The sequence below is a fragment of the Suncus etruscus genome, chromosome 14, assembly GCF_024139225.1.
Source record: "Suncus etruscus isolate mSunEtr1 chromosome 14, mSunEtr1.pri.cur, whole genome shotgun sequence".
NCBI classification, from domain to species: Eukaryota; Metazoa; Chordata; class Mammalia; order Eulipotyphla; family Soricidae; genus Suncus; species Suncus etruscus.
In genome coordinates, this window is record NC_064861.1 from 63,420,459 (window position 1) to 63,443,924 (window position 23,466).

Here is a 23,466-nt window from a genome sequence, read left to right on the forward strand (position 1 = left end):
TTTGCCTTACATGCAGAAGGACAGTGGTTCGAATCCCGGCATTCCAGAGCCTGCCAGGAGCGATTTCTAAGCATTGAGCCAGGAGTAATCCCTGAGTGCTGCTGGGTGTGACCCAAAAACAAAACAACCAAAAAAAAACTCCCACTTGTAAATAAAGTCAGTGGCATTCTGAAATAGGCCACAGACATGACCTGGTCATCTGGACCTTGGAAGAACACAAAGTGACCATAGAAATGAGGTTTCAGTGGGCTAGGGAAGGACTGTTAGGCTGGAGCACTCACTTTGTGGGGGCCTGGGTTTGAGCTCCTGTATCACATGGTTCTCCCTAGCACCAGTGGAAGTAACCCCTGATCATTCTGAGTTGTGACCCCCAAACACCCCACATTTTTTTTTTGTTTTGTTTTTGGGCCACACCCGGCGGTGCTCAGGGGTTACTCCTGGCTGTCTGCTCAGAAATAGCTCCTGGCAGGCACAGGGGACCATATGGGACACCGGGATTCGAACCAACCACCTTTGGTCCTGGATCCCATATTTGTTTTATAAGAAGGAATAATTTCGGGGCCGGAGAGATAGCATGGAGGTAAGGTGTTTGCCTTACGTGCAGAAGGTTGGTGGTTCAAATCCAGCATCCCATATGGTCCCCTAGCCTGCCAGGGGCAATTTTTGAGCATAGAGCCAAGAGTAAGTCCTGAGTGCTGCCGGGTGTGACTCAAAATCAAAAAATAAAAAGAAGGAATAATTTCTAGGCAAGTTATTTAACTATTTAAACTATTTAAACACCGTGGTTACAAGGTTGTCCATAATACAGCTTTTATTTTACAGATAAAGTTCTTCATGATTGAATTACAGTCATATAATGTACAACAATCTTCACTAGTGCTCATTTCTGCCATCAGTGTCCCCAGTTTCCCTTTCACCCTCCCTGATGCCCTCTTCCCTCCCACCTGCCCTTCCCTGCCTGCTTCTGGGGCAGGCATTTTCTCTCTCTCTCTCTCTCTCTCTCTCTCTCTCTCTCTCTCTCTCTCTCTCACTCTCCCCTCCCTCCATCCCTCCTTTTTTGACACCATGGTTTGCACTATTAATGAAGGGATGCCATGCATGTCATTTAATTCCTTTTTAGCACCCAGTTGGGTTTTGTTTGTTTGTTTGATTTTTTTTTTTTTTGGCTACATCTGGTGTTGCTCAGGAATTACTCTTGGTAGATTCAGGTGACAATATGGGATGCCGAGGGTTGGAACCTGAGTCAGCTGTTTACACGGCCAATGCCCTCCCCACTGTGCTATCACTCCAGCCTCCAAACCCAGTTCTTGTTCAAAATGATAAGTTCCAACTATCAGTTTCATAGTAAACCTTTCTCTAACTGCACTCTGCTTTTGTGGCAAGATTCCTACCATGAACTGGTACTCCTAACCTCATCTCTGTTATCTCTGGATATTATCCTCACACTTTTCTTTTTCTTATATCCCAGTGATGAGTGAGATTTCTGTTTATCCCTTTCCTATGACTCATTTCACTCAGCATAATAATCTTCATGTCCATCCTTGTAAAGAAAATTTCATGACTTCATTTTTCCTTATGGCTGCATAGTATTCTATTGTGTAAATATACCAGTTTCTTTAGCCACTTATCAGTTGTTGGACACCTGAGTTGCTTCCAGATTCTGGCTATTAAAGATAGTGTTGTGAGGCCCAGAGAGATAGCACAGCAGCGTTTGCCTTGCAAGCAGCCGATCCAGGACCAAAGGTGGTTGGTTTGAATCCCGGTGTCCCATATGGTCCCCTGTGCCTGCCAGGAGCTATTTCTGAGCAGACAGCCAGGAGTAACCCCTGAGCATCGAGGGGTGTGGCCCAAAAAAACAAAACAAAACAAGAGTTTGTGGTCACTTCTCCACACTGATGTGGCCCTCAGTAACCTGTGAAAAGCACAGGTGATTCAGCCATTTGGTTTTATTATCTACACATTGAGTGGATATTATTTTAGACTACAAACAATTTTTTTGAACTATGAATGAAAAGTTGGCACTTTTTGTCTTAGAATTTCCTGATCTCAGGTCAGGAAATCTGTAGGCTTCTGAAGCTTCAAGTCTGCAAAACTCATTTGTCTTACCAACTCCTTGATTGCAAATCCACCTACTTGCCCATGATAATTAGAGAAGTTGAATCAAATGAATCCCACAATGATGAAGAAGTTTGAAAACAGGCAGCAAAGTGGTATTTTTAATAGAGTATTTTTAGAGTATTCAGGTGCACAAATAAATGGAGCAGGAGGTACAGAGATTTCCCACAATCCCCCTTGTACCCACACACTGACAGAGTCTGCCACTAGCAACATCCCACACCAGACAGGGGAATCCATTAAAATGATGGACTTGCACCAGCTTGGACAAACCAATTCTCAGACTCCACAGTGTATAGTAGTTCACTTTTGCTACTTTAGGTGCCGAGTTTGAACAGCCATCTAATGACCTGTGTCCACATTAGAACATTGTCAGGGATTGTATCTGGAATCTGACTTGCTGCATATAAGGCAAGGTCCCTACACCACTGTACTCTCTCCTCTCCCCCACTACTGTTCTTTTTTTTGGGGGGGGCCACACACGTTTGATGCTCAGGGGTTACTCCTGGCTATGCGCTCAGAAATCGCCCCTGGCTTAGGGGGACCATATGGGACGCCGGAGGATCGAACCGTGGTCCATCCTACGCTAGCGCTTGCAAGGCAGACACCTCTAGCTCCACCTTCCCGGCCCCCACTTAATCTTCTTAATGCCTTTGTAATATTTTGCCTTTGCCAGAATATTATTTTTTAAACACTTAGCATGTATTAGATGATCACTTAGACCAGAGGTTTCCTCAATATATTTTTTAATATTTTATTGAAATCATTGTGATTTACAAAATTCTTCATAGTTGTGCTTCAGATATACAGTGCTTCAGGGCCAATCCCACCACTAATGTTGACCTCCCTCCACTAGTGTTCCCGGAATCCATTCCATACCACTGCCCCCAGCCTGCCAGCATAACAGGCCCATTTTAAGTGTTTAAGTCTCATGATTTTATTGTTATTAAGTTTTGCTTGGATATTTAGTTCTGTTCTTTCTTATGCACCTGAGACGTCTTGGCCCCTGTCCCTATTCCTTTCATATTTATGTTTTTCCTCCTCTTAATTTCTTTCTTTCTCCTCTCTATATACTCTGGGGCTAAGATTCCATTGCCAGAATATTATATAGTCAGACCATGTACTGAATAGCCTTTCTAAATTTGTTCTTTTGCTTTGTGATATGTATTTGTTTTCTCATGTAACACTTTTTTTAATAGCATTGAATTATATTCCGTTGTTGAGACATACCTCAGTTTATTTATACTCACCTACCAAAGGACTTCTGGGTCATTGCCAAGTTTTGGCAATTATGAATAGAGTATTACAGACCCCAGGTGTGTGTGTGTGTGTGTGTGTGTGTGTGTGTGTGTGTGTGTGTGTGTGTGTACTTAATGTTTGATCTTATTTGGGTATATGCCATGGAATACAATTGCCCGTTGTGTGATAAGGAGGTTCGGTTTTGAAAGAAGTTAGCGAACTGCCTTGCAGAGTGATTGTCCTGTTTTGCCTTGCACCAGCCATGGCGGATGTCCCTATTGCTTCATCTCAACTTGTATTTGGTTGTCAGTGTTTTGTGATGTTTGTCATTTTCTAGGTGGTATCTTTGTCTTAATGTGTAGTTTTTTTTTTTGCAAAGGGATGATGTTGAACATCTCTTCTTGTGCAGTACATCTGGGTATCAGCTTTCAGGTAAGGTGTGAAATGTCTGTTTAGGTCTTAGAACTCTGTGTGTGTGTGTGTGTGTGTGTGTGTGTGTGTGTCCATGATGCTATTGTTTGAACCTTGGACCTCATACATGCCAGGCAGGTGCTCTCATGCTATACTGTATACCTGTTAACATCGCTCTGTATGTCTTAGGAGTCATATGTGTTTTGACACCATACCCACCACCAAGGTGCCAATAAGCTTCTGGTGCAACCCACAGTGCCTGTCCAGCTTCCCTTTCTCCCCGACTACCTTATTTTTGTGGTGATAATCCAAGAGTTTGTGTGACTTTTGTTTGGTCTGTTCCTTTGCTTTGTCTCTATAGAACCACGTGAGTATTTGTCTTTCTCCTCCTGACTTTATTTAGCTTAACCCCTTCAAGTTCCAGACTTTTTTTTTTTTTTTGCTTTTGGGCCACACCCTGCAGTTCTCAGGGATTACTCCTGGCTCTCTACTCGGGGTCATTCTTTGCAGGGGACCATATGGGATGCTGGGGATCGAACCCAGGTCATCTGTGTGCAAGGCAAATACGTTATTCACTGTGCTATCACCCCGGCCCCACAAGTACCCGCCTTCTTGTCTTAGCTGACGAGATTCCCCTCATTCTGACAGATAAATTGTGCTTTCTGGACCCATCCCTCAGCTTCGATGTTCACAGGTGTATGGTCCTCCCCAGCTGGCTGTGGTGCTCATGCAGGAGGGCACTCAGCATTCATGGCTCACACAGGTGCTCACTGAGGGTAGCATATTCTTGGTGCTCATGCACTTTCTGCTGGCATTGTTTGTCAGAGGTCACTGTGGTGTCCTCATCATGCCCACTAGAGTTGCATGTCTTTTAGTCACAGTGCTCACCAGGGTCACACACCTTTTAGTATGTGCTCACCGAGGCCAGACACCCTTTAGTTGGTGCTCAGCAGGGCCTCATGCCCTTTAGTTAGTGCTCACTGGAGCCTCACGGCTTAGCTTTGATGCTCACATGTTCCTTACTCTGCTGGGGATCACACATTTAGAGAGAGACCAGGATACCCCTACTCCATGGGGCATTTCTCGGTGAATATGGGTGATATCAAGGATTGGAATCAGGGCTTTATGTTTGTATGACAGAGTCATATCTCCTGTGCCTTGGACCTTTCATTCTCCCACATGATAGATAGGTAGGTGGGTAGATAGATAGATAGATAGATAGATAGATAGATAGATATTACTTTTTAGACTATATCCATCTTTTCTTAGGGCTTTACTACTAACTTTGTGCTCAGAGATCACTCGTGGTCAACTTGGGCGACGAGATGGGATGCTGGGGATATAACGGGGATCAATTCCTTCTCTCTGAACCTCTAACTCCCCATCATTCTTAAATCATGTATGATTTTCCCCCCCTTCTTTTTGGTCTAAACTATTGGTTTTCCTGGGATCAGAGTGATAGCATAGCGGTAGGGTGTTCGCTTTGCACACGGCTGACCCAGGACAGACCTGGATTTGATCCCCAGAGTCCCATATGGTGCCCGAACCAGGAGTGATTTCTGAGGGCATAGCCAGGAGTAACCCCTGAGCGTCACTGGCTGTGGCCCAAAAAACCAAAACAAAACAAACAAAGAAAACAACCAAATAAACAATTGATTTTCTTTTTGGTTTTTGGGCCACACCCGATGACACTGTTTTACTCCTGACTATGAGCTCAGAAATCGCTCCTGGCTCGGGGATCATATGGGATGCTTGGGATTGAACCCAGTTCCATCCTGGGTTAGCCATGTGCAAGGCAAAGGCCCCACCGCTGCGCCACCATGCCGGCCCCAAACTATTGGTTTTCTTATGTTTGCATTTTCAAGGTTCCTATAGGTATTTTCGGTAATTCTCATCTGATGTTTCCTACGCCAATACTTTCTGCTCATTTGTGATTTGTCTTTTTTTCTCTTTATACTGGCCTTTGCAGATCAGAACTTCGTTGTTTTTTAGGGGGAGTGCACCACATGTGGCACCTCCTGGCTCTGCACTCGGGGATCACACCTCATAGACTCAGGGGACCATAGAGGGTGCCAGGGATTGAACTCAGGTTGGCTGCATGTTAGGCAAATGCTTTATTTGCTGTTCTATCACTCCAGCCCCTATGATTATCTTTCTTTGGTGCCATACCCAGAAGGTCATCACTATATTTAAGGTCATATAGATGGTCTTTGGTGGTATCTTTCTTTTTTTTTGTTTTTTTTTGTTTTTTTTTGTTTTTGGGTCACACCCGGCAATTGCTCCTGGCAGGCACGGGGGACCATATGGGGCGCCGGGATTTGAACCAATGACCTCCTGCATGAAAGGCAAATGCCTTACCTCCATGCTATCTCTCCGGCCCCCTTCGGTGGTATCTTGTCAGGATTTTATAGTTTTGGTTTTTTGTTGTTTTTTGTTTTTGTTTTTGGGCCACACCCATTTGGCGCTCAGGGTTATTCCTGGCTATGCACTCAGAAATCGCCCCTGGCTTGGGGGGACCATATGGGATGCCGGGGGATTGGATCAAACTGCGGTCCGTCCTATGCTAGTGCTTGCAAGGCAGACACCTTACCTCTAGTGCCACCTTTCCGGCCCCGGGATTTTATAGTTTTACATTTGAGTAGGGGTGCAGTGTTGGGCCACACCTAATATTGTTTGGGGTTTACCCTCATCTGTATACTCAGGGTATCATGTAGTGTCAGAGATTAAACCTGGGTCTCCCATGTGAGAAGCATTTGCTCGGTCCTAAGCTAGCTCCCAGCCTTTGTAGTTTTTCATTTTTCATTTTTACATTTATTTCTTATGAGCTTTATTATTAATATTATTATTATTGTTATTATTATTTTTGGGGGGTGGTTTTGGGCCAACTGCGTTTGACACTCAGGGGTTACTCCTGGCTATGCGCTCAGAAATCGCCCCTGGCTTGGGGGGACCATATGGGATGCCGGAGGAATCGAACCGCAGTTCATCCTATGCTAGCGCTTGCAAGGCAGACACCTTACCTCTAGCGCCACCTTCCTGGCCCAATATTATTATTATTATTATTTTGCCACACCAAGCTGTACTCAGGAGTTACTCTTGGCCCTACACTCAGGGATCATTCCTGGTAGTGCTTGGGAGGCCTTATGGGATGCTGAGGATTGAATCTGAGTCTGCTGCGTAAAGCAAATATCTTCCCTTTTGTACTGTCATACAGCCTCTTATGATTCGTTTTGGATTGATTTCTGTGATAGTGTAAGCTCTGTATCTCAGGGTTTTTTTTTTTTGTGTGTGTGTGTGTGTGTGTGTTTTGCATGTGGATATCTCATTATTCCAGCTCCATTCTTTCAAAAGACTGTCCCTTTCTTTACTGACTTTTGCGCTTTTGTCAAAGGTCAGTTAACTATATTTATGTGAGTCTATTTAAGGACTTTCTATTCTGTTCACTTACTCTATTTTGCTTTTCGGTCTTTTTCTGGGTGGAGGGGAGTATCATACCTGGTGTTACTCAGAGGTTATTCCTGGTTTGAAGACTTAGGATCACTCCCTGCAGTGCTTGGCAGACCCTGTGGTACCCAGGACTGAACCTGGACCTCCTGCATACAAAGCCCTTTGAGCTGTCTCCGGTTCTACTTTTGGTCTTTTTTGAAAAAAAGAAATTGCTATATATAATAGAAATATAAAGGAGATTGCATATTGTAAGCATAAGTAGGTAGATGTCAGATAATAAAGATAAAGCAACATTCCACACAAAAAATTTTCACAAAAAAATTTTTTGACGTTTTGAGCCACACACTTAGCAGTGCTCAGGGGTTACTCCTGGTTTCCTTCCTTCCTTCCTTCCTTCCTTCCTTCCTTCCTTCCTTCCTTCCTTCCTTCCTTCCTTCCTTCCTCCCTCCCTCCCTCCCTCCCTCCCTCCCTCCCTCCCTCCCTCCCTCCCTCTTTCCCTCCCTCCCACTCTTTTTTCACTTTTTAAAAGTTTCACTCCCACTTATCTGGAAACAAATGTATTTTGATCAACTACGTGATACATTGTCTTTTTTTGATGCATTGTCTTTTTTTTTTTGGTTTCTGGGTCACACCCAGCGGTGCTCAGGGGTTACTCCTGGCTGTCTGCTCAGAAATAGCTCCTGGCAGGCACAGGGGACCATATGGGACACTGGGATTTGAACCAACCACCTTTGATCCTGGATCGGCTGCTTGCAAGGCAAACGCCACTGTGCTATCTCTCCGGGCCCGATGCATTGTCTTTAAATAAAGTAATTTATAATTAAAAAATACAAGAATAGCTTTAGTGAGTGAAAGAGATAGCTCTTGGGCAGTTTTGCATGTAAGGAGGCCCAGATTTAGTCCCCTACACAGCGTGGTCCCCTGAAGGCCCCTGTGCACCAAGTTTGGAGTAACCTCTGAGCACTGCTGCAACTCAAAAACAAACAACAGAAAGAATAGCTTTCCTCATTCAAGAGAGAACATGGAGCATATTGGGAAAGAGTGTGAAGTAAGGCAGGGAATGGGACTCAGCAGTAGAGCTCTTGCCTTGTATATGTGAGGCCTGATGAGTTCAATTCCTGACACTAGGAAAAGAAGGAAAACTGTGGAGTCGATTGTTAGTCTTGTTGATAATCTTACATCTTCGAGCTAAGACACTGTGGACATGGTTTTTTAACTATTCTGTGCATCAGTTCTTCATTGTTTAAAGTGTAGGTAAATGGGGGCCAGAGCGGTGGCACAAGCAGTAAGGTGTCTGCCTTGCACGCGCTAGCCTAGGATGGACCGTGGTTCGATCACCCAGCATCCCATATGATCCCCCAAGCCAGGATGATTTCTGAGCGCATAGCCAGGAGTAACCCCTGAGCGTCACTGGGTATGGCTGAAAAACAAACAAACAAACAAACAAAAACAAAAAAAGCTCTTAACATGTTAGGGCCAGAGAGATAACATGGAGGTAAAGTGTTTGCCTTGCATGCAAAAGGATGGTGGTTCGAATCCCGGCATCCCATATGGCCCCCCGTGTCTGCCAGAAGCGATTTCTGAGCGTAGAGCCAGGAGTAACCCTGCGCGCTGCCGGGTGTGACCCAAAAACAAACAAACAAACAAAAATGTAGGTAAAGAGCCAGAGTAATAGTAATAGTACCTTTTATGAGGCCACTCGTGGTTTGCTCCCTGGTACCTCAGATGGTTCCCCCAAATTCCACCAAGAGCGACCCCTGAGTAGCCATAAATACCTCCAAGTGTGGCTCAAAAACCAAAACCAAAATTTAGTAACTAGATTTTTGACATATGAAACGAGTGCATATTTTTGTACATCTATCATTCGCTTTAAAAATATTGACATAACACTTCCCCTGTGTCCAATACTAAATCCTTTGCTAATTTTAACTCATCTTTTTTCTGCAAGAGCTGCATAAAAATCAGTATAGTAATAAGAATTAAAGTTCAAAGGCAGTCACCTGGCCACCAGGATGAGATTTAGTGATAAAGCACATGCTGGCATGTGTGGGGACAGAGGTTCAGTCCCTGACACTGCTCTGGCACTGCTTCACCCTACCACCACCACCCCCCAAAAAAGAAAAATCATCCGGGAAAGAATTTCATTATATAAAGAGTCTGAATCTTACCTGGCATGAACAGCTGTAGAGACTACCTACATAGGCACAGCAAAGCCAATAAGTTGTACCAGAGAACAAATGTGGGGCAGGCAATGAAGGCAAAAGAGATGGACCAGCTCTGCGGAGCTGGCCAGCACAGATAAAGAACATCAGACTTCAGGTTCTACCCATCACCCATCTGATGTTCAAAATTGAAAGTAATGGTACGCATCACTGATGCATCTTTGGTTTTTACTTTTGTTTCCAGTGGTGCTTGGAGAATCAGATAACTCAAATCCGGGGTTCCCCATGCAAAGCTGTTTCTGCCATCCCTGATTTTCTTTGCTTTATTTTAACTTTAAGAAGTTAAAAAAAGGGGCCGGGCGGTGGCGCTAAAGGTAAGGTGCCTGCCTTGCCTGCACTAGCCTTGGACAGACCGCGGTTCGATCCCCCGGTGTCCCATATGGTCCCCCAAGCCAGGAGCAACTTCTGAGCACATAGCCAGGAGTAACCCCTGAGCGTTACCGGGTGTGGCCCAAAAAACCAAAAAAAAAAAAAAAAGAAGTTAAAAAAAAAGGGGGGAGTGGAGAGATAGCACAACGGCATTTGCCTCGCAAGCAGCCTATCCAGGACCTAAGGTGGTTGGTTCGAATCCCGGCATCCCATATGGTCCCCCGTACCTGCCAGGAGCTATTTCTGAGCAGACAGCCAGGAGTAACCCCCTGAGCACCGCCGAGTGTGCCCAAAAACAAACAAACAAACGAAAAAAGAAGTTAAAAAAAAATACTGACACCACAGTCAGTATTCAGGAACTGAGCTCTGAGCTCTAATTTTTCAGCAATAGGTATCAAGAATAAGATCAGGGCTCAGGGGCCGGAGAGATAGCATGGAGGTAAGGTGTTTGCCTTACATGCAGAAGGTCAGTGATTCAAATCCCAGCATCTATATGGTCCCCTGAGCCTGCCGGGAGCTATTTCTGAGCATAGAGTCAGGAGTAACCCCTGAGCACGGCCGGTTATAACCCAAAGATCCAAAAAAAAAAAAAAAAAAAAAAAAAAGATCAGGGCTTGCTGCTGGTTCTTCAGGCACAAATTTGCTCCCTGTCCCCCCAGTGCTTAGAGTCATTCTTTGTGCTCGGCTGTGTTTGCATCACCTGGGCCTGCCATTTGGCCTTGGTTTGTTTTCCAGGTGAAGTCCAGTGATTTCGCCATCCTGAAGCGGCTGGTACCTCTGCTGGAAACAGTATCCAACACTTACCCCGACCCGGTCATCCAGGAACTGGCTGTGGACCTCCGCATCACCATCTCCACCCACGGTGCCTTCTCCACTCAGACTGTCCACGCTGCTGCCAAGGGCACCCAGAACAAGAAGAATCCAGAAGGGAAGGGCGGAGAAGAGCCCCAAGCTGGCCAGGCACGACATGTGGCTGAGTCTCCTGGCCGCCCCCCAGAACAGCAGAGCCCTGAGAAGTGCAGCCTGTCCAGCCCAAGAGCTAGAGCTGAGCCCCATTCTCAAGGGCCTGGGGTGCCCAAGCCCACTTTGGACCAGAAATCTACTAGCAGAGGCTCTGAAGAGCTCCAGGAACTTCTTATATCTGCTTACGATCCTCAGATCCCTACCCGGGCTGCTGCTCTGAGGACTCTGTGCCGCTGGATAGAGCAGAGGGAAGAAAAAGCCCTTGAGATTCAGGAGAAGCTTCTGAAGGTGAGTGAGCTCAGGAGCAAATACGGGCACTTGGTGGAGGTGTGCTGGGGTTGATACTGGGGCTAAACAATGGCAGAATGCGTCTGGGCTGCCCTGGAGGAAATGGGGGGCATTCTCAGGAAGTAAGACTTGGCCACACTTCCATGTGCTTTCTGAGTGCAAGAGAATAGGGTGATGAAAGGGCTAGAGAGAGAGAGAGCAAGGCATTTGCTTTGCATAGCCTGGTTCCATGAGCATCACCAGGAGATAACTTAGCCTAGAGTCAGGAGGCCCTGACTATTGCTGTGTGGGGTCCCTCCAAAAAGAAAAGGCCAATAAAACTGTAGCATATGTGCCATAGATCGCACTAACCCCAGGCCTGGCCTCTGTGTGTTGTGGCCAATTGTCTCTCATGTCCCATATCAGGAAGCTGTTCTTGTGGGCCATGCTGGAAAATATGGGACATGTTTCCATGTCCATTTCCATAACCCATTCGCATATCTCTTGACTGGGCATCATCTCTCAGCATCACTGGTATGACCCCCACAGGAAGTTTCTCTAATCACTACCCTTTTTATTTTACTTTTTTGTTTTGCTTTGTTTTTTTTTTTGGACCACACCCATTTGATGCTGGGGGGGTAGGGGGGAACCATATGGGACACCGGGGATTGAACCATGGTCCATCCTAGGCTAGCGCTTGAAAGGCAGACGTCTTATCTTTAGCGTCACTGCTCTGGCCTCTACTTTATTTTATTATTTTGGTTTTGGGACCAAACCCGGTGGCCCTTATGGTTTACTCTTGGCTCACACTCAGAAATTGCTTCTGGCAGGCTCGGGGAACCTTATGGGATGCCAGGAATCGAACCCGGGTCCATCCCGGTTCAGCTGCATGTAAGGCAAATGCCCTACCATCACTGTGTTACTGCTCCAGCCCTCACTGCCCTTTTTATTTATTTATTATTTATTTATGTATTTATTTTGGTTTTTTGGTCACTCCCGGTGGCCCTCAGGGGATACTCCTGGCTCTGTGCTCAGAAATCGCTCCTGGCAGGCACGGGGAACCATATGAGATGCCGGGAATCAAACCAGGTCCCTCCTGGGTTGGCTGCATGCAAGGCAAATGCTCTACCATTGTGCTATCTCTTTGGCCCCATCATTGCCCTTTTTAAAGCACCTCTAAAAGTGTGATCTCAAATCTATAAACTTGGGCCCGGAGAGATAGCACAGCGGCGTTTGCCTTGCAAGCAGCCGATCCAGGACCAAAGGTGGTTGGTTCGAATCCCGGTGTCCCATATGGTCCCCTGTGCCTGCCAGGAGCTATTTCTGAGCAGACAGCCAGGAGTAACCCCTGAGCAGCGCCGGGTATGGCCCAAAAATGAAAAAAAAAAAATCTATAAACTTTTCTCCATATGCCTAAAGTCAGACCAGTGTCTGGCTAAGACAAACAAGAAGACATTCATTTCTTCTTCTGAGACTTTCTTTGAAGTCACATTTGTTCTTTAGAATCACTCTTTCCATATTTTAATGGTTCCAGGTATTCTTGGAGAACTTGGAGCACGAAGACACCTTTGTATATCTGTCTGCTATACAGGGTAAGTTGTTCCCGGGTAAAGTAATGGGAGTCTAGACAGAGAGTATATGCATGTATGTTTGCACCATCTCTAACACCGTGAACTGCCAACCATGTCATCCTGCTGTCACCGAGCTGGGACTTAAAAGTCGCAACCATAATGTTCTTGGGCAGTTTCCAAAGTGTCCTTATAGTTTCAGTGTCTCATATAATGAAGGAGTCTTGGTTTCTATTAGTTAGCCTCTGTTTTCATCTAAAGTAGCCTTGTGCCAGTGATCCTGCTCTGAAAGGTTTGGGAGGTGATAGTGAAAAAGGTTGCAGGGTTTCTTTGGGGGTGATGAAACTCCAAAACGGTGGTATTGGTTGTAATACTCTGTTGGTAGCACCAGACTACATGCTTTTAAGTGGTGAATTTTTTTTTTTTTTTTTTTTTTTTTTTGTGGTTTTTGGGTCACACCCGACAGTGCTCAGGGGTTATTCCTGGCTTCACGCTCAGAAATTGCTCCTGGCAGGCACGGGGGACCACATGGGACGCCGGGATTCGAACTGATGACCTCCTGCATGAAAGGCAAACACCTTACCTCCATGCTATCTCTCCGGCCCCAAGTGGTGAATTTTTTTATATTTGGTTACAAACCCACTGATGTTTAGGGGTTACTCCTAGCTCTGTACTCAGGAATTACTCCTACCAGGCTTGGGGTTCCAAATGGAATGCCAGGAATCGAACCTGAGTTACATGCATGCAAGGCATATGCCTTACTCACTGTACTAAAGTGGTGAAATATTTTTTTTAGTTGGGGGCATAGACCACTTGATTTTTTTTTTTTTCATGTGTTTTAGTGTTTTGTGACATATCCAGCAATGGTCAGGGCTTACTCCTATCTCTGCACTCATTGATCACTTCTGGCAGGTTCAGAGGATCCTATAGGGTCTCAGGGATACCCTGAGATACTATTTCTCTAGCTCCTTAACTGGTGAATTCTTTGATCAGGACTTTTTTTTTTTTTTTTTTTTGCCCGTTTTTGTTTTTTTTTGGACCACACCCAGCAGTACTCAGGGTTACTCCTGACTTTCCACTCAGAAATTATGCCTGGCATGCTTTGGGGACCATATGGGATGCCAGGGATCAAACCTGGGTCACCACATGCAAGGCAAATGTCTTATCCAATTGTACTATTGTTCCAGCTCCAATATGGTCTCCTGATCCTGCCAGGAATAATTTCTGAGTGCAGAGCCAGGAGTAAGCCCTGAGTGCACCTGGGGATGACCCTGAATGATGGCTCTGAATGCAGGGCCTTGAATGACGTTAGGTGTGCCCTCCTCCAAGAAAAAAAAAAAAGAGGGAGCCAGAGTGATAGTACAGTGGGTATTTGCCTTGCATGTGACCGACCCGGGACCCACCTGGGATTGACCCAGTTTCAATCTCTGGCATCCCATATATTCCCCCAAGGCTGCCAGAAGCTATTTCTGAGCGTAGAGCCAGGAGTAACTCCTGGGTTAACCAAATGTGTGTGGCCCCAAAACAAACAAACAAAAGTCATCTTATCCTTCCTCCTGTCAATTAGCATTGCTATGGAACACACACAGCAATACTCACTTGTGGAGTACTGGGTCCTTTTTTTGAACACTCACACTACCTGCCGATCAGTCTAGATATAGCTGATCTCGGCTGGGCTCTGGTGCTCAGTTCTCTCTCTGTCTGCCCAGCTCCAGCCTAGCAACGAGCCCTGATGTCCTTATTATCCTGGGCCAGTGGCCACTAGGGCTTGTTCACTGGCTGTGGCAGATGCTTAAGGACTAAGAAGAAAGAAACTCAAGCAGAGTCTTAAGACCTCAGCTTGGAACTTGAATCCTTTCTTCCTCTGCTTGCTTCTATTGGTTAAAGCAGGTGATACAACCCGAAAGTCCATGGAGAAGGAAACTATCCGTTAAGTGGAATTAGTTGAGAGTCACACTGGAGGGCCTGGATACAGGAGAGATTGAGAAGCCAAAACCAAGGGTGCCTGGGCATGTGCAAGTGGCAAGACTCACTGGAGCATACACGGCCTGGCAGGGCTCCCTGAAACACTTGGGGCCTGGCTGGGTTGTGCCACCAAGTCATTCTTGGTGTCCTTCAGGCATGCTACATACAGACCTATTCGCTGGGGAAAAGTACACAATAATAAAGACCTGAGCCTTAGGATTCTTTTGTGAAGGGTTAGCCCACACTTGGCCATACTCAGAGATCATAGTTGGTGGTGCTCAGGGGTTCACAGAGAGCTGGAATTCAAACTGGGATCAGCTACATGCAAGGCATGTGCCTTCACCCCTAAGCTGGCTTTTTTTGCTTTGTTTTGTTTTTTTGTTTTTGGTTTTTGGGACACACCCGGCAGTGCTCAGGGGTTACTCTTGGCTCTGTGCTCGGAAATCACCCCTCGCAGGCATGGGGGACCATGTGGGATGCTGGGATTTGAACCACCATCCTTCTGCATGCAAGGCAAATGCCCTATTCCCATGCTATCTCTCTGTCCCCTAAGCTGGCTTTTTGTTCTGAGATTTATTTGTTTTGTTTTGTTTTGTTTTGGAGCTCCATCCCATTTGGGGTACTGGGCTTACTATAGCTTCTGTGCTCAGTGATCACTCCTGGTGGTGCTCGGGAAGCCATAGACAGTGCTGGGGGTGGAACTGGGGTCAACCACCAGCAAGGCAAATGCCTTTATCTCTGGACTATTTCTCCTCCTGAGATTCATTCTTCATTCAGCAAACATTGTGCACCTGCTATACACAGAGCAGTGTGACTGGGATTGTCCCAACTAGGCTAAAAAGCAAAATGAAAATTCCCCAAGGAAAATGAAATAATCGCCCAAAGAGTTGAAAGGACAAGTAAGTGGGATCAACAAACCAAAAGAACTGAGGAACTTTGGGGTGGGAAGAGGTCAGATTTGCAGCTGAATGAGCCCAGGGGCCAGGAAGAAGCTGGGGCCTTGCTTGAGCTTGGATCCTTGTGACAAGGCACAGGACAGGGCAGTGAAGCAGAAATCTTGGTGCCCATCACTTTGAAATCTGAACCACTGAATGAGCACACTGTGACGGAAGGAAAGTGTCACAGCTATAGTGCTCCTTGGTGGTAGTTTTGTGGAGGACGGGGTTTACTTGTGAAGGGGCGTCATTTTAATGCAGCAGTTGGGATGTTTAGAGTAAGCCCCCCTCCTCGCTGATTAACCCACTGAGCTCATTAGCCTCCAGGGTCTGCTCTAAAAATCACAACTGTTGGTTTTGTGTTTTTGTTTGTAGTCGTTTTAATTGGTGCGCTAATCAGTTAGCAGCTAATTTGGTGATGAAGAACTCAGGAGGTAGAGGCAATTTCTGTTCTCAGCTCCCCAAGATGGACAAGTTTAGAAATAATTGATGTTTTTGGTGTTCGTAACATGCACTTAGGGGCCAAGGCCTTAGGTGAATTTCCCATTAAGGGAGGAAAGAGGTGAATTTTCCCACCTGCTGTGCCAGTGTGTATGTGTGAGCGCGTGTGTGTGTTTGTGAGAGAGAGAGAGGAGAAAGAGAGAGAGCTAGCTGTTCTAGATGGAGAAAAATGACTCCATGTGAAAGTTACAGTGTATTTTTGCTTAAGTAACTGCTATTTTGGTTTTCTCTTGCAATTTCTCATCGACTTTGTAGGCTAGGTACAAAGCACAGGGAAATTAAATAACTCATTAATTCAACCAATTATATACAGGTGCCAAATGGAGGAATTTTCTGATGTATTGTATATCCAACAGTATACCTTGAGAACTGGATTCCCGGCAGATGGAATTCTGTTTGTTTGTTTTAAGTACACCTTGAGGTGGCTGGGGCAGGACCCCCAGGAATAGGAAGTACAGAACTGAACTCGGGGCTCCTGCAGCAGAGCATGTGCTCCAGCCCTTTGCACCATCTCCCCAGTCCTGGGTTTTTGAATTCTTATTGTGTAAAAAGAATCTGCATCTTCTTTTTTTCTTTCTTTTTTTTTTTTTTGGGGGGGGGGGCACACCCGGCAGTGCTCAGGGGTTATTCCTGGCTCCAGGCTCAGAAATTGCTCCTGGCAGGCACGGGGGACCATATGGGGCGCCGGGATTCGAACCAATGACCTCCTGCATGAAAGGCAAACGCCTTACCTCCATGCTATCTCTCCGGCCCCAGCATCTTCTTTTAATTCTATGCAGAAGGTGGTGGTTAATTTAGTCTGTATTGACTTCTTCCAGCAGAGTACTGTATGAAATTGCTGAGTTCCTGTTATAATCTGGAGTTTATAAGTTAGAATAGGGCCATTAAATGTCTACCCTTTGGGGAACTTGAATATTCCCAAAGTGTATTAAGTATTATTTGTCTAGACTCCTTGTATGTCCATTGAGAAAAATTGGATTATCTTATCGGTCTATTATACAAGGTAGTGCATTCTCATGAGTTACATAGAATTTTAAGGCACTTGCCTTTTCTATGGCTGACCCAATTCTATCCTTACCACCACATAGCACCAGAGCACTAGGAAGAATGACCTTCAGCACAGAGCAGGAAGTCACAAGACCTGAAAACATCACCAAATTTCTCCCCCCTCAAAAAAAATAGTAATTTAATGACAGGTCCTAGAGGACTGCTTAGTTAAAAGCTAAAAGACTTGCAAGTGTGAGACCATGAGTTTGATGCCTCATTTCACCCACATGTGGTGAATAAGTGTCTGCTCCCTAGGACCCCCTGCTGGGCCACAACAGAAAAGGTCATCTCTCAACAGCAGCTAGGGGTGTTTAAGCACCACACCTAAAGATATGGAACGGGTTGGAGAGGTAGCACCTTTCCAGTTTGGAGATAGTATAGGGCCACCTTGCATGATCCACCTCTAGCCTTGGACTCAAGAGTAGGCCCAGAGTATATGGTCCTCTGAGCATCATGAGAGCAACCTCCAAGCTTAGGTGTAGACCCTGAGTACTGCTGGATCGGGTCCACCCAAGACCCTCAGAAAAGATGTTTGAACTCTGTAGTCATAACTGCAAACCCCTCCCCCATGAGTGCCACAGCCAAAATGGGCACAGGGGCCATACAAAAGGGAGCAGAACCCTCAGTGAGCTCTTGAGCGAGCACCCTGGTTCCCAGATCCAGCCCTGGGGAGCCCTGTCAGATGCACAGCCCTGGTCCTGCAGCAGCAAACATCCAAGAGAGGGAGGGAAGGGAATTGGAGAGACCAGGCAATGTATGGGGAAGCAGGTCACATCCTTGGGAGACCCAGAGTGTAGACCAGTATTCAGGGTATTTTTCTGTTTCCTTTTATATTTCTTTTTTTCTGTTTTTTTTTGGGGGGGGGCCACACCCAGCAGCACTCAGGGGTTACTCCTGGCTCTATGCTCAGAAATAGCTCCTGGTTCAGTGGACCATATGGAATGCCAAGGATCTAACCCACATCCGTCCTGGGTCAGCTGCGTGCAAGGCAAACACCCTACCACTGTGCTACCATTCCGGCCCCTCCCTGTTTTCTTTTTTGAAGGATTTGTTTAGTGATGACTGTGATCAATGCAGCGATAGCCTTCAGTAGCTATTTCTCATAGTTTTCATCTGTGTGGGTGGCCTTAGTTCCTTTCAATTATTTATGTTTGGTTTTTGGGCCATACCCAACAATGCTCAGAGGTTGCTCCTGGTTCTGCACACAAGAATCTCCTGGAGCCATTCAGGATATGGGATAGTGAGGATTGAGTCCCAAGTTGGCCGTGTGCAAGGCAAGAATCCTCCCAGTAGTACTATCTCACCTGTTCCACAATTATTTGCTTTTACTTTTTTGTTTGGGTCTGGGGGCTACACTGGAGGGGCTCAGAGCTTATTACTGGTTCTGTGTTGGGGGGGATCATTCTTGTCAGTGCTGGGGATCACACCAGGATTGGCTATGAGGAGAGCAAGTGCCCTCCCCACTGTACTTTCAGTTTCGTTTTGTTGAGTTTTGGGTCCTACCTGGCTCAACATTCTGGAATCACTCCTACCACTTCTCTAGAGATCCATTATGGGATGCCAAGGACCAAAACCAGGCAAACACCCTACCCACTGTCCTATCATTCTGTACTTTGGATCTTTTGTTTGTTTGTTTGTTTGTTTTGGGCCGTGCCAGCAGCACTCAGGGGTTACTCCCTGCTCTGACTCAGAAATTACTCCTGGCAGGCTTGGGAGACCATATGGGATGCTAGCTATCAAACCACCTGCGGTGCTATCACTCCTGCCCTTATACTTTGAATCATTTAGAGACATTTATTTGGCCCAAGTACATTTGGAAGACATTTGGAAACAAAACCAGAGAGGGGTACATTTCTGGGCTCCCACTCATTCTCAGAAGTGTCAAAGGGATCTTTGGTAAAACCACCGGGTAACTGAAAAGAAAAGGGGGAAGGGAAATAAGCCAAGTGAGGAGGTGGGAGCGGGTGGTGTTATGGGTGCTGCGTGAGAGACTGGAGCCCCGGACAGGTCCCAACAAAGCCAAAGCCCTTCTTCCTTCCTCGTCTGCATTTCTGGCAAAAGAACCAAAAGGAGAGAAGGCCAAAGGCCTGGAGCAGAGCGGGAGGGGAGATGCAAGGTGAAAAGTCTTTACAGAGTTTCCAATCAAGCAAGATGTCAAGTTTTAACCTGTTCAGGATGGAACTCCCAGCCTCCTTCTTAGGTTTCTCCCTCAAAAAAGTAGACTGGGCAGCTATTAACTGGAAATTATTCTCTCTCCTGGAGGACCCTCTCACTGGGCCTGCCCTGACGTTTGGACGGCTGCCATGAGAAGTCTGTCATCTCGTTCACGGCCAGGTGGGGTGGGCCCAGTCTGCAAATGACTCTCGTTTCTGTCTGCTCAGAAAGTTCTAATAGAGTACTTACATGTGCACATGATTTCCATTTTAAAAACTTCTTGGAGTTTTTTTCCCCCAAAATCTCATTTTTAGGTATAATTTAGATTGTTCAAATGCACTCATTTAAAGGTCCACCTCATGAGCAAAAATAACAGTATAGCTGCTAGAGGGCTTGCCTTACACACAGTTGACCCAGAGTTGATCCCTAGTACTCCATATAATCCCCTGAGTCTGCCAGGAGTGATTCCTGAGTGCTGAACCAGGAGTAAGCCCTGAGCATTTCCAGTTGTGGCCCCAAAACTTTTTTTAGGTCCAGCTCAGTAGGTTTCAGTATATCTGCAGAGAGAAATATACATTACCACTGAGTTTAAGCCTGTCCATCTTCTCCACAAGAATCTTGCCCACTCACTTGAGCTCCTACAACCCTCTGAGCATCTCTCTGGCCTGACATAATTGATCATAATACATTTGTTTCAGGAAGAACATAGGCAGTTATTTAAAGAAAATAAAAAAAACTAACGAGATAGAAGAGAAAGAAAAGGTTCAGTAGCAAGTATATGTTTGAAAATCATTGAATCACCAATTAACTCATTAAAGGCCTAGCAGAAGGTTTAATAAGCTTTTCTTCTTTTTAGGCTAAGAGTTAAAGAAGCACAGCAAAAACAGTGTTAGAGTGGCAATTGTTTGCATAGGCACAGCAAAATATGGGGGACATGGAAAGGAAAAGCCTTGGCCTAAATACAAGAACTTAACCCTGAAGTTTTCTGGCATAAGACCATTTCTAGTATCCAGGCATACACTAATGTTATTTTTTTTTATTTATTTATTTTTTGTTTTTTTTTTTGGCCACACCTGGAGGTGCTCAGGGGTAAGTTACTCCTGGCTGTCTGCTCAGAAATAGCTCCTAGCAGGCACGGGAGACCATATGGGATGTCAGGATTCGAACCTACCACCTTAGGTCCTTGCTTGCAAGGCAAATGCCGCTGTATTATCTCTCCGTCCCTACTAATGTTATTTCTAATCCCAGTGGATTGAACCTATTCTGGACATTTCATACAAATAGAATCAATGGAGCCAAAGGGATAGTACATTAGTTAGAATCTTGCCAATCAGGATTCAATCCCGGCGCCCTACGTGGTGCCCTAAGTACTGTCAGATGTGATCCCTGAGTGCAGAGCCAGGAATAAGCCCTGAGCATTACCAGGTGTGGCCCCAAAACAAAACCAAAATCATCCAGGGCTAGAAAGATTGCTATAAGGGCTGAGTAGTTTGCTTTGCATACAGGAGATTCAGGTTTGATTCTCAGCACCACATAGTTACTAAAAAGAGGGACCACCAAGAGTGCTCTACCCAAGCACCAAGATAGGACTGTCTTGAGCACCTGAGCACCACTGGGTATGTTCCCTTGTGTCAAAAAGGAAAAAAAGCTTCATAAATATTCGCTCTTTGGTGTCTGAATTCTTTCTCTCAGCATGTTTTATTTCTTGCTGTTGAGGGGTGGCTTGATGAAATTTATTTTTTTGGTTTGGGGCCACACCTAGTGGTGCTCAGGGGATACTCCTGGCTCTGCACTCAGAAATAACTCCTGGTAGGCTCAGAGACCATGTGGGATGCCAGGGATCAAACCTGGGTTGGCCACCCTCCCCACTGTGTTATCTCTCCAGCCTCACTTGCTTCCTTCTTATGACTGACTGATACTGTGCTGATTAGTGCACTTTGTTTCTTCACTCGTCAGTAGATGGACATGTGGGCTATTTCACTTTTCGCAGTACTCCTAAGAGTTAGTGGAGGACCGTTGTTTTCACTTCTTCTGGCTTTCCATGCAGGAACGGGATTTCAGGGTTGTGATCTTGTTTGACATTTTTGAGGAACTCCTGATCTTTACTCAGTGTTTTCACCCATTTTCATTCTCCTCACATTGTTTGAGGATTCCAGTTTCTCTACATCTGGGTTGATATCTGCTATTTCTTTCTTCCTTTGTTTTTGTTTTTTAATGTTTGGTATCACATCTGGTGGTACTCAGGGGTTACTCCTGGCTCTGCATTCAGGAATCACTCCTGGTGGGCTTGCGGGACCATACAGGATGCCAGGGATCAAACCCGGTCAGCCACATCCAAACCAAGTGTCCTACCCATTGTGCTATTGCTCCAGCCTAATATCTGTTATTTATTTCTTTTTTGCTTTTTGGGCTACACCCAGTGATGCTCAGGGTGTGTTACTCCTGGCTATGTGGTCAGAAATCGCTCCTGGCTTGGGGGACCATATGGGATACTGGGGGATCGAACTGCATTCATCCTAGGTTAGGGTGTGCAAGGCAAATGCCTTACCGCTTGTGCCACCACTACCACCCCTACTATTTATTATTTCTGTATTTCCATTAGAGCCATCTTAAGCGAGTGGGACAGGCTCGGGGGACCATATCAGATGCCAGGATTCAAACTACCGTCCTTCTGCATGCAAGGCAAACACCCTACCTCCATGCTATCTCTCCGGCCCCTATTTGAACATCTTTTTACTAACGTATTTTATGTGCTTGTTTGGGGCCATACTAGCTATTCTCAGGACTTCTGACTTTGAGCTTAGGGATCACGCTGGCAAGAGGCCATGTACTGTATTGGGGATTGAACTGGATAGCCTGCATGCAAGGCAAGCGATGTACCTGCCATACTCTCTGGCCCCAGTTTTTATGGTTTGATGTTCAAAGTTATAGTACCTCCACCAGACCAAATTCCTTTCTCTAACCAAATATGCTGTGTTCCTGTTTGCTTTATTGTGCAGGTGCGTATGTGGTTGCATGTGTGTTGTGGGTATATGTGTGGTTGTGTGCACATGGGTGGTATGTGCCTAGTAGCATGTGTAATGTGTGTGTGTGTGTGTGTGTGTGTGTGTGTGTAGCTTTGGTCAGTTGGTAGTGTGCAGGATGTCTGTGTGAATCAACTCCTGTGTGTGTTTGGATTGCACTTGCCCTCAGTACCAGCCCTTCCCACTGCTGTCCTCCTCCCTACCCTCCTGGTCTCAGCAGCATCTTAGAAGCAGCAGTCCCAAGAGTGCAACTCAGCTAAACACAGAGCTTTCCATGTGGCACTCTTTTTTGTTTTGTTTTGTTTTTTGTTTTGTTTTTGGGCCACACCCGGCAGTGCTTAGGGGTTACTCCTGGCTGTCTGCTCAGAAATAGCTCCTGGCAGGCACGGGGGACCATATGGGACACCAGGATTCGAACCAACCACCTTTGGTCCTGGATCGGCTGCTTGCAAGGCAAACGCCGCTGTGCTATCTCTCCGGGCCCCCATGTGGCACTCTTACCTGCTGCATTTTTTATGCCTATAAGGGACATTTAAAAATAAAGAATGTGGGGCCGGAGAGATAGCATGGAGGTAAGGTGTTTGCCTTTCATGCAGGAAGTCATCGGTTCGAATCCCGGCGCCCCATATGGTCCCCTGTGCCTGCCAGGAGCAATTTCTGAGCCTGGAGCCAGAAATAACCCCTGAGCACTGCCAGGTGTGACCCAAAAAACCACAAAAATAAAATAAAATAAAGAATGTTAAATAATGTAAATATGAGGCTGTCGGGCATTTAGAGGCGGCAGACACTAGTAAAAATGTAAACTGGTGCAGCTGCTCTGGAAATGGCCTGATGGATAGTTCCTCAGAGGCTAATGGAAGCTGCCCACTGACCTGCCAGCCCCACCTGGAGACCCAGGTCCAAGAGAGAATGAAAGTGTGTCCACGTTGGTGCCCAATCCCTGATGAATGGGGAACTGTGTGGTGTCTTTCTCCTGGGGAAGGTATTTTGGAAATAAAAGGAAGTCTTGGTTCACATTGTAAAATAGAAAAAAAAAAATTGTTAATGATTATAAGTTAAAGAAGCCAGATAAAGGCCACATACTGCACACTTCTACTTCTATGAAATATCCAGTGTAGGCAAGGCCATTGCAAATGGGTGGGTAGACTTATGGCTGAAAGGACGGGGTGGGGGACCCCTCACCAGGCCTGGCTGTGAGGTTTCCTTTCAGGGTCTTGGAATCAGTAGTGATCATCATTTT

The 23,466-nt window shown here is 45.9% G+C and overlaps 1 protein-coding gene across 1 annotated transcript in view; it reads left to right on the plus strand.

Annotated features, from left to right (window-relative positions):
• The window catches only part of TANGO6 (transport and golgi organization 6 homolog), a 188,971-nt gene that overhangs the window by 54,915 nt on the left and 110,590 nt on the right, over positions 1-23,466 (plus strand). The window contains exons 13-14 of the mRNA XM_049786336.1: positions 10,539-11,054; positions 12,568-12,625. Of these exons, the coding sequence (XP_049642293.1) occupies positions 10,539-11,054; positions 12,568-12,625 (574 nt within the window). The remainder of the gene's footprint in view (positions 1-10,538; positions 11,055-12,567; positions 12,626-23,466) is intronic.